At 46.2% G+C, this 12,373-nt stretch overlaps 1 protein-coding gene across 2 annotated transcripts in view; it reads right to left on the bottom strand.

Moving 5' to 3' along the window:
* Nucleotides 1-247: 247 nt before the first annotated feature.
* The window catches only part of LOC140065500 (phospholipase A2 inhibitor NAI-like), a 36,218-nt gene continuing 24,092 nt past the window's right edge, over nt 248-12,373 (bottom strand). Inside the window, exons 4-8 of one of the 2 annotated variants that reach the window (XM_072113099.1) lie at nt 8,408-8,548; nt 6,165-6,278; nt 2,561-2,686; nt 1,168-1,314; nt 248-996 (exon numbers count right to left, since the gene is read on the bottom strand). In XM_072113099.1, the coding sequence (XP_071969200.1) occupies nt 827-996; nt 1,168-1,314; nt 2,561-2,686; nt 6,165-6,278; nt 8,408-8,548 (698 nt within the window). In that variant the 3' untranslated portion in view covers nt 248-826. Of the gene's footprint in view, nt 997-1,167; nt 1,315-2,560; nt 2,687-6,164; nt 6,282-8,407; nt 8,549-12,373 lie in introns of both variants that reach the window. The other variant, XM_072113097.1, reaches the window with a different exon arrangement.

Raw genomic sequence — 12,373 nt, 5'->3', positions numbered from 1 at the left:
CTCCCATTATATAGCACCAGACCCTCAGTATATAGCACCAGACCCCCATTATATAGCACCAGACCCCCAGTATACAGCACCAAACTCCCATTATATAGCACCAGACTCTCAGTATATAGCACCAGACCCCCATTATATAGCACCATACCCCCAGTATACAGCACCAGACCCCCATTATATAGCACCAGACCCTCAGTATACAGCACCAGACCCCCATTTTATAGCACCAGACCCCCAGTATACAGCACCAGATCCCCAGTATACAGCACCAGACTCCCATTATATAGCATCAGTACCCCAGTATACAGCACCAGACCCCCAGTATGTAGCACCAGCCCCCCCTGGATATATCTCCAGATCCCCATTATACAGCACCAAACCCCCAGTTTACAGAACCAACCTCCCATGATATAGCACCAGACCCCCAGTATACAGCACTAGGCCCCCTGGATATAGCTCCAGACCCACAGTACATAGCTACAGCCCCCCGGGTATTTTATTCAAAACGGCTTGAGTGTGGCATTAATAAATAACAAAACTCTTTCTACCTTTCCCCTCTCGCCCGGCGTAATGAGCAGCATCCACCTTCTTTTCTACAATGTGAACCCGGCCCCGTGGTTTGCCCTCTGGACGCTGCCTGTGATGTACCACCACCAGTTACATGAATGATGTAAGTGGCCCCGGCTGCCAGTGCTGGGTGCCTGTGGGCATTGCAGCATTTGCCACTGACATTTTGCCGTTCCTGTTTCGTGGATCTTTATATGGGGTTTAGGTGGACATGGCCTAAGACCCCAGGTGCCCCCCCTATGGCCCATATGTTGATCTGCTATTGACTGGTACCACCCATGTACTTACCTGTACCGTTCTGAGTGTAGGCTACGCAACGTTTCTCATTCCCGCTGCAGGCTATATTAGCTGTAGGATTACACGTGGTAGACGCCCCGGACTCGCAGGTTCCACACTGAACTCCATTAGAGGAAGAACTTTCTGTCGGCACTGGATAATAGGATAATACATAAGGACAAAAAGAAACATTAGAGCCAAAATCTATCTAAAATCTAAAAAAAGCAGCGCTCCGACAAGTAAACAATGTGAAGTTTATTGCGCCCCACTCTTATTCATTATAATACTTTATAATGACAGCGATGTACATTACCAGTCACTCACATTGCGGTAGATCGGGGGTGCAAGTGGTTGAGTTGCAGCATCCGAGTCCCAGCGTCAGTTTTTTACCTGAATACGTCAGACTTCCCACCTTATTACACTTCTCTAATGGAGAGCAGCCTCTGATGACATCATAGGAGACAGCGCCACCTGTGGTAAGGAAAGGAAATACAATTAACGTAGATTCTATGTAGCGAGTTTACAGATCAGTCTGAAAGTTACCATACAGGGTATGTTCCACAAGAGACCATCACATACCCCAACCCCATTATCGTGATGTCATTGTAGACAAACTAGGACATTCTTTTCCAGGCTGGGATATTATAGAAGTGGATCTGATTATCTCCCATCCCATTGATATAAAGCTGTGATGTCATAGGGACATGTGACCTGTGTGCTGGGGTATGTGGGTAACTATGGCAGCACATGAGTTTCCAGCAGGTAATAATAATAATAATTCTTTATATGGCGCCTACAGATTACGCAGCGCTGCACAGAGCTGCCAAATTGTTCCCTGTCCCCATGGGGATCACAATCTAAACAACCTATCAGTATGTTATGAAGTGTGGGAGGAAACTGGAAAACCCGGAGGAAACCCACGCAAACACGGAGAGAACATACAAACTCTTTGCAGATGTTGACCTGAGTGGGACTTGACCCAGGACTCCAGCACTGCAAGGCAGAAGTGCTACTCACTCAGCCACCGTGCCGCCCTACAGCCAAGTCCATTGTATACTAATAACCAATGTTATTAGTTTGCCAGCGTATAGGAGTATATAGGAGACTGTCAGAAGAGGCGCACACAGGTCACATCACAAAGTATGGAAGAAATGTTTATCAATTGAAATGAGACTAAAATGCATAAAACATAAAATATAAGATATAAAACAAAATGATGTCAAATAAAAACGGGACTGAGGGCATCTGTGAAATGTTGATCAATCAGAATTTCAAAATTGTTGGCGTCATGTATAATAATGTTATTGCTATAACAATAGGTTAAATAAATCAATAAATCATTGGATGTAGGAAAAGTTGTAGAACTCGTAATAATATCAATTACACAATTTGCACATAAAAAATAAATAAACAATTAATTAGATGAAACAGATCCTTGGAAAGTATAATGAGTAGCTGATTACCATTAGTTTGCCAGCAACTGATTAAAATGCACCAACTCAAAGCCAAATTCTGCCACAAAATATGCCAACTAATAGAAGATCCAAAAATAAGTTGTCTAAAATATACCAAAGTTCAGATCCGAAGTCAAACTTTTAGATTGTCTGTTAGAAGATTATTTGCCTACAAAATTGGTGACATTTATGGCATCTACTTTCAAGGACTTGAATTGTGGCAGCAAAACTCAACTTCTTTTGTCCATGACAGGATGACTTACCTGACGCAGTTTTTCGGTAGGCGGTGGAACACTGCTCATTGGCGGCACATTGCACAGATGAAGAATTTGTACAGGTTGGTTGAGCTGCACCTAAACTCTGACAAGATGTGCAAGAAAGAGCATTTCCTAGAAGACACAACATTTATTGTGGTGAATTTTGGGAGCTACTGAAGTCCTCGAATCTGAGAATAATATAACACCCAACATAGTAACATTTGTAACATTTGTAAGTTGTTCCTAGACCATTGGATCATTCTAGATGTCCAGTTTTGGACCCTTGACTCTCAGGGATCCCATCATGTAAAAGTCCTACCATGTGCCAGACCAACCAATAGACAAAGACAAAGAGGGCTGAAGCCCCAAGCAAAGTGGTCGAGAGGAAGCCCTTACCACTATAATTTGGGAGACAGGGAACATTCCATGTTAATAGTATTTTTTCAATTTACGGATATTACATTTTTCTAACTTTAAAATTTACAATACAAAATTTCAGTACAGACAGATCCATGAAATAAATTCAAGATTAAAGAGAACCTGTCACCAGGGACCTCATTTTTCACTAAAGATAGATTGTAAAAGCCCATGACACCTGCAGTGCACATCTGCCTTTTCTAAGCATTTGCATTACAATATACATACATATTTACATGCAGGCGTCCTCCATGTTTGTGCTCCTGTACAGCTCCTCCCTCCCCCACTGATGTCAGGCTGACCAGGCTGTGACCTCTGAGAACCAGCAGGAGGTGGAGCTAGACAGGAGCACAAAGGTGGGGGCCGAGCTCTTAGGAGTGAGTAACACAGACAAGCCACATGTTGTTTTTTGAAATGCATCCAAACCAAAGTCCAGCCCCTGTGACTACCCCAAGATTTTGTCAGTAAGTTATAACACACAATTATACTGTAATGCAAATGCTTAGAAAAGGCAGAAAGACAGATTTGCACTGCAGGTGTGAAGGGCTTCTGTAACCTGTCTTTAGTGAAAATGAGGTCCCTGGTGACAGGTTCCCTTTAATCTTACATATACAAAATCCTAAGTATTGTAAACATTTCTAAGAATCTATGAATATCTATGAATACAGGAATCCCTTCCTTGGTTGAACTTGATGGACAGGTGTCTTTTCTTAACCGTATAAACTATGATGATACTATGAATATATATGAAATGTAAAATGTTTTGGTCCTTGTGCTGTACTGATGTGACAAGCTGTGTGTACCGCTGTGTAATCTCTTTGTGCTATATAAATAAAGGAATTATTATTATTTATTATTACCATATATGTGCTTAAAATTCCCCACTCGGCTTATACTCGGGAATTGAAAAAAAATAAACTGAGTACCATTCCGGAGGCCGCTGCTGACATCACAGAGTGCACCGGCCGGGCCTTGTGCACGGAGCTGTCGACGACCTTCCGCGCACATGAAGAAAAGGAGCTGCCCAGGCCATCGGAATGGTGAGTATCCAGTTTATTTTTTTTACGAGCAGGCTATATGCTTCAAGGGGCAGTCTATATAGTACAAGGGGCTGGCAGGCTATAAACTACAGGGGGCTGGCAAGTTATATACTACAGGGGCTGGCAGGCTATATACTACAGGGGGCTGGCAAGTTATATACTACAAGGGGCTTTCAAGGTATATGCTACAGGGGGCTGGCAGGCTATATACTACAGGGGGATGGCAGGATATATACTACAGGGGGCTGGCAGGCTATATACTACAGGGGGCTGGCAGGCTATATGCTACAGGGGGCTGGCAGGATATATACTACAGGAGGCTTGCAGGCTATATACCACAGGGGGCTGGCAGGCTATATACTACAGGGGGCTGGCAGGCTATATACTACAGGGGGCTGGCAGGATATATACTACAGGAGGCTTGCAGGCTATATACTACCGGGGCTGGCAGGCTATATACTACAGGGGGCTGGCAGGCTATATACTACAGGGGGCTGGCAGGATATATACTACAGGAGGCTGGCAGGCTATATACCACAGGGGCTGACAGGCTATATACTACAGGGGGCTGGGATGCTATATACTACAGGGGCTGGCAGGCTATATACTACAGGGGGCTGGCAGGCTATATACTACAGGGGGCTGGCAGGCTATATACTACAGGGGGCTGCCAGACTATATACTAGAGGGGCTGGAAGACTATATATTAGAGGGGCTGGGCAGGTTGTTTACTACAGGAGGCTGGCAGGCTGTATACAACAGGGGGTTGGCAGGCTATATACTACAGGGACTGGCAGGCTATATACTACAGGGGGCTGGAAGGCTATATACTGCAGGGGCTGGCAGGCTATAAAATACAGGGACTGGTAGGCTGTATGCTACAGGGGGCTTGCAGGCTAAATACTACAGGGGCTGGCAGGTTATATACTATAGGGGGCTGATTTGCTATATACTGGGGATGCCGTGACCAATGCATTTCCCACCCTCGGCTTATACTCAAGTCAATAGGTTTTCCCAGTTTTTTGGTGGTAGAATTAGGTACATCAGCTTATTCTATGGTCAGTTTATACTCGAGTATATACGGTAATTAATCTTTGGCTATAATGAATATTCGGCAAAGCACCTCAGCCCAAGTGAGACATATCACATAGAAGATAAAACACATTGGGGCAGATTTACTTACTTGGCCCATTCGCGATCCAGCGGTGCGTTCTCTGCACAGGATTCGGGTCCGGTCGGGATTTATGAAGGTAGTTTCTCCGCCGTCCACCAGGTGGCGCTGCTGCGCTGAAAATCATCTGAACGCGCCGGAATGCACCGAGCTGGACCAGGTGAAGGTAAGCGCTTCCCAAGCGACACTTTTTCGTTTTTTAAATGCGGCGGTTTTTCCGAATACGTCGGGTTTTCGTCCGGCCACGCCCCCCGATTTCCCTTTAATCAGTCCGTTAATTTCCTCTGCGCGGTCCGTTGCAGGACAGAAGATGGCTGCTGGTCACATGTCCACATCACATGACCTGTACCTGCCTGGGCAGGTCATGTGATTACCACTATGTTTAGCTGTAGTTGGTTGGTTGCAGAGCATCCAGTATGGCCGGTGTTGTGGTAATGGCAGTTAACAGAGCAAGAAAACCTGTTACATCATCACTGGGAGCAGAGCATAAGAGGGAGGAGGAGTGACTGAGAACTAAAGGATCATGGGACTTGTAGTTTCCAGTGGCGGCCATCTTAGTGATAACTCCACCTACTTTAGAGAGGCCATAAATTTTGTAAATCATAAAATCATATTATTTTAGCTCCGTTTTGTGACTAATGACATTGAGTATTGTTGTATTCATTTATTTATATCATCATGGGTTTTTGTGTCAGACGTTCATATTCCCGGAATACCCCTTTAAGCACTCACATGCACCAGGAAGAAGAAGGTGAACTACGGTGGACCTCGGCGCAGCATCGACGCCTGGTGGATATCGGGCGCACGACCTTAGTGAATCCCAGCAGACCCGAATCCTCGTCCGACAACGCGCCACGGGATCGCGACTGGACCGGGTAAGTAAATCTGCCCCATTGCTTTATTCGATGATTGGATTTTTCTTTACATCAAATGGTTCATCAGAATAACATGAATCCAGAGGAGAGACCACCAGTGACTATACCTGAGGGGGCACAGGTGAAGTTGTGCTGGAGGGAGGACCACATATAGGAGGATGAAAACTGCAGAAGATCACAGAGAGACTGAGTACCACAGCCCTGATATATTACAGCTGTACCTGCTGGATAGAAAGATTGAATAAAGATTACTAAAGATAAGAACTACTGCCCATAATAATAGTATAAGTAGTAATAAGAATAATATTAGAAAAAATAATAATAAAAATAGAAAATAAATAAATAAAAATAACAACAATAATAATAGCAGTAGTAATAATACTTTATTATTTATATTGTATTTATGACACCAGATATGATGTATTTATTCTGCCCAGCACTTTTTTCTCGCTTATAAAATTAAGTTTTATTTGTGTCCATTTTTGCTACAACGTCTCTCCATTATTGGGATGCTGTGTCACAATTTACATGATTTGGGCACTTTATTCTCACTACCCCTGTGGGATTGCCCTATTGTTATAAACTTTGTTCCGTTTTAATATTGTTAAAAGTATATAAGCCCAGACCCCCTGTATACAGCACCAGACCCCCAGTATACAGCACCAGACCCCCATTATATAGCTGCAGACCCCCAGTATACAGCACCAGCCCCCAGTATATAGCACCAGACCCCCATTATATAGCACCAGACCCCCAGTATACAGCACCAGACCCCCAGTATATAGCACCAGACCCCCATTATATAGCACCAGACCCCCAGTATACAGCACCAGACCCCCCAGTATATAGCACCAGACCCCCATTATATAGCTGCAGACCCCCAGTATATAGCACCAGATCCCCATTATACAGCACCAGACCCCCAGTATACAGCACCAGACCCCCATTATATAGCACCAGACCCCCAGTATACAGCACCAGACCCCCATTATATAGCACCAGACCCCCAGTGTACAGCACCAGCCCCCAGTATACAGCACCAGACCCCCATTATATAGCACCAGACCCCCAGTATACAGCACCAGAACCCCAGTATATAGCACCAGACCCCCATTATATAGCTGCAGACACCCAGTATATAGCACCAGATCCCCATTATACAGCACCAGACCCCCAGTATACAGCACCAGACCCCCATTATATAGCACCAGACCCCCAGAATACAGCACCAGACCCCCAGTATACAGCACCAGACCCCCAGTATATAGCTGCAGACCCCCAGTATACAGCACCAGCCCCCAGTATATAGCACCAGACCCCCATTATATAGCACCAGACCCCCAGTATACAGCACCAGACCCCCAGTATATAGCACCAGACCCCCATTATATAGCTGCAGACCCCCAGTATATAGCACCAGATCCACATTATACAGCACCAAACCCCCAGTATACAGCACCAGACCCCCAGTATACAGCACCAGACCCCCATTATATAGCACCAGACCCCCAGAATACAGCACCAAACCCCCAGTATACAGCACCAGACCCCCAGTAAATAGCTGCAGACCCCCATTATATAGCACCAGACCCCCAGAATACAGCACCAGACCCCCATTATACAGCATTAGACCCCCATTATATAGCACCATACACCCAGAATACAGCACCAGACCCCCAGTATACAGCATCAGACCCCCAGTATACAGCATCAGACCCCCAGTATACAGCATCAGACCCCCAGTGTACAGCACCAGACACCCAGTATACAGCACCAGACATCCAGTATACAGCACCAGACTCCCAGTATACAGCATCAGACCCCCAGTGTACAGCACCAGACCCCCAGTATACAGCATCAGACCCCCAGTGTACAGCACCAGACACCCAGTGTACAGCATCAGACCCCAGTATACAGCACCAGACCCCCATTATATAGCACCAGACCCCCAGAATACAGCACCAGACCCCCAGTATACAGCAACTGACCCCCAGTATACAGCAATAGACCCCCAGTATACAGCACCAGATCCCCAGTATACAACATCAGACCCCCAGTATACAGCACCAGACCCCCAGTATACAGCACCTGACCCCCCTTTTATTGCACCGGTCCCCCAGTATACAACATCAGACCCCCAGTATACAGCACCAGACCCCAGTATACATCACCAGACCCCATTATATAGCACCATACCCGCAGTATACAGCAGCAGACTGTATTCACCGTTCCTGTTTCGCGGATCTTCACATGGGGCCTGGGTTTGGCCCAGTGTGGGTCGAAGACCCCAGGTGCCCCCCCATATGATTATTTGCCATTGACTGGCACCACTGTACTTGACTGTACTTACCTGTACCGGTCTGAGTGTAGGCAACGCACCGATTCTCATTCCCGCTGCAGGCTATATTAGCTGTAGGATTACACGTGGTAGACGCCCCGGACGCGCAGGTTCCACACTGAACTCCATTAGCGGAAGAACTTTCTGTCGGCACTGGATAATAGGATAATACATAAGGACAAAAAGAAACATTAGAGCCAAAATCTATCTAGTATCCCTGGTCTCATACTGCACATGTCCCTGGTCTCCCATCATACTGCACATGTCCCTGATATCTCATCATACTGCACATGTTCCTGATCTCTCATCATACTGCACATGTCCCCGATCTCTCATCATACTGCACATGTCCCTGATCTCCCATCATACTGCACATGTCCCTGGTCTCCCATCATACTGCACATGTCACCGATCTCCCATCATACTGCACATGTCCCTGATCTCTCATCATACTGCACACGTCCCTGATCTCTCATCATACTGCACATGTCCCTGGTCTCCCATCATACTGCACATGTCACCGATCTCCCATCATACTGCACATGTCCCTGATCTCTCATCATACTGTACATGTCCCTAGTCTCTCATCATACTGCACATGTCCCTGATCTCTCATCATACTGCACATGTCCCTGATCTCTCATCATACTGCACATGTCACCGATCTCCCATCATACTGCACATGTCCCTGATCTCTCATCATACTGTACATGTCCCTAGTCTCTCATCATACTGCACATGTCCCTGATCTCTCATCATACTGCACATGTCCCTGATCTCTCATCATACTGCACATGTCACCGATCTCCCATCATACTGCACATGTCCCTAGTCTCTCATCATACTGCACATGTCCCTGATCTCTCATCATACTGCACACGTCCCTGATCTCTCATCATACTGCACATGTCCCTGATCTCTCATCATACTGCACATGTCACCGATCTCCCATCATACTGCACATGTCCCTAGTCTCTCATCATACTGCACATGTCCCTGATCTCTCATCATACTGCACACGTCCCTGATCTCTCATCATACTGCACATGTCCCTGATCTCTCATCATACTGCACATGTCACCGATCTCCCATCATACTGCACATGTCCCTGATCTCTCATCATACTGCACATGTCCCTAGTCTCTCATCATACTGCACATGTCCCTGATCTCTCATCATACTGCACATGTCCCTGATCTCTCATCATACTGTACATGTCCCTGATCTGTTATCATACTGTACATGTCCCTGGTGTCTCATCATAATGCACATGTCCCTGATCTCTCATCATACTGTACATGTCCCTGATCTCTCATCATACTGTACATGTCCCTGATCTCCCATCATACTGTACATGTCCCTGATCTCTCATCATACTGCACATGTCCCTGGTGTCTCATCATAATGCACATGTCCCTGATCTCTCATCATACTGCACATGTCCCTGATCTCTCATCATACTGCACATGTCACCGATCTCCCATCATACTGCACATGTCCCTGATCTCCCATCATACTGCACATGTCCCTGGTGTCTCATCATAATGCACATGTCCCTGATCTCTCATCATACTGCACATGTTCCTGATCTCTCATCATACTGCACATGTCCCTGATCTCTCATCATACTGCACATGTCCCTGATCTCTCATCATACTGTACATGTGCCTGATCTCTCATCATACTGCACATGTTCCCGATCTCTCATCATACTGCACATGTCCCTGATCTCTCATCATACTGCACATGTCCCCAATCTCTCATCATACTACACATGTCCCTGATCTCTCATCATACTGCACATGTCCCTGATCTCTCATCATACTACACATGTCACCGATCTCCCATCATACTGCATATGTCCCTGATCTCTCATCATACTGCACATGTTCCCGATCTCTCATCATACTGCACATGTCCCTGGTCTCTCATCATACTGTACATGTCCTTGGTCTCTCATCATACTGTACATGTCCCTGATCTCTCATCATACTGCACATGTCCCTGGTCTCTCATCATACTGCACATGTCCCTGGTCTCTCATCATACTGTACATGTCCTTGGTCTCTCATCATACTGTACATGTCCCTGATCTCCCATCATACTGCACATGTCCCTGATCTCTCATCATACTGCACATGTCCCTGATCTCTCATCATACTGCACATGTCCCTGATCTCTCATCATACTGTACATGTCCCTGATCTCTCATCATACTGTACATGTCCCCGATCTCCCATCATACTGCACATCTCCCTGGTCTCTTCATACTGCACATGTCCCTGGTCTCTCATCATACTGTACTTGTCCTTAGTCTCTCATCATACTGTACATGTCCCTGGTCTCCCATCATACTGCACATGTCCCTGGTCTCTCATCACACTGTACATGTCCTCAGTCTGTCATCATACTGTACATGTCCCTGGTCTCTCATCATACTGCACATGTCCCTGGTCTCTCATCATACTGTACATGTCCCCGATCTCTCATCATACTGCACATGTCCCTGATCTCTCATCATACTGCACATGTCCCCGATCTTTCATCATACTGTACATGTCCCTGGTCTCTCATCATACTGCACATGTCCCTGGTCTCTCATCATACTGCACATGTCCCTGATCTCTCATCATACTGCACATGTCCCTGATCTCTCATCATACTGCACATGTCCCTGGTCTCTCATCATACTGCACATGTCCCTGGTCTCTCATCATACTGCACATGTCCCCGAGTTCTCATCATACTGCACATGTCCCCGATCTCTCATCATACTGCACATGTCCCTGGTCTCTCATCATACTGCACATGTCCCTGGTCTCTCATCATACTGCACATGTTCCTGATCTTTCATCATACTGCACATGTCCCTGGTCTCTCATCATACTGTACATGTCCCCGATCTCTCATCATACTGCACATGTCCCCGATCTCTCATCATACTGCACATGTCCCTGATCTCTCATCATACTGCACATGTCCCTGATCTCTCATCATACTGTACATGTCCCCGATCTCTCATCATACTGTACATGTCCCCGATCTCTCATCATACTGCACATGTCCCTGGTCTCTCATCATACTGCACATGTCCCTGTTCTCTCATCATACTGCACATGTCCCCGATCTCTCATCATACTGCACATGACCCTGATCTCCTATCATACTGGACATGTCCCTAATCTCCCATCATACTGCACATGTCCCCGATCTCCCATCATACTGCACATGTCCCTGGTCTCTCATCATACTGCACATGTCCCCGATCTCACATCATACTGCGCATGTCCCTGATCTCTCATCATACTGCACATGTCCCCGATCTCCCATCATACTGCACATGTCCCTGGTCTCTCATCATACTGCACATGTCCTTGATCTCCCATCATACTGCGCATGTCCCTGATCTCTCATCATACTGCACATGTCCTCGATCTCCCATCATACTGCGCATGTTCCTGATCTCTCATCATACTGTACATGTCCCTGGTCTCTCATCATACTGCACATGTCCCTGATCTCTCATCATACTGTACCTGTCCCTGATCTCTCATCATACTGCACATGTCCCTGATCTCTCATCATACTGTACATGTCCCTGGTCTCTCATCATACTGCACATGTCCCTGGTCTCTCATCATACTGTACATGTCCCTGATCTCTCATCATACTGCACATGTCCCTGGTCTCTCATCATACTGCACATGTCCCTGGTCTCTCATCATACTGTACATGTCCCTGATCTCCCATCATACTACACATGTCCCTGATCTCTCATCATACTGCACATGTCCCCGATCTCCCATCATACTGCACATGTCCCTGGTCTCTCATCATACTGCACATGTCCTTGATCTCCCATCATACTGCGCATGTCCCTGATCTCTCATCATACTGCACATGTCCTCGATCTCCCATCATACTGCGCATGTTCCTGATCTCTCATCATACTGTACATGTCCCTGGTCTCTCATCATA

Source organism: Engystomops pustulosus, chromosome 6 (assembly GCF_040894005.1).
Source record: "Engystomops pustulosus chromosome 6, aEngPut4.maternal, whole genome shotgun sequence".
Lineage (NCBI taxonomy): Eukaryota > Metazoa > Chordata > Amphibia > Anura > Leptodactylidae > Engystomops > Engystomops pustulosus.
This window is presented reverse-complemented; position numbering and strand designations above follow the sequence as displayed.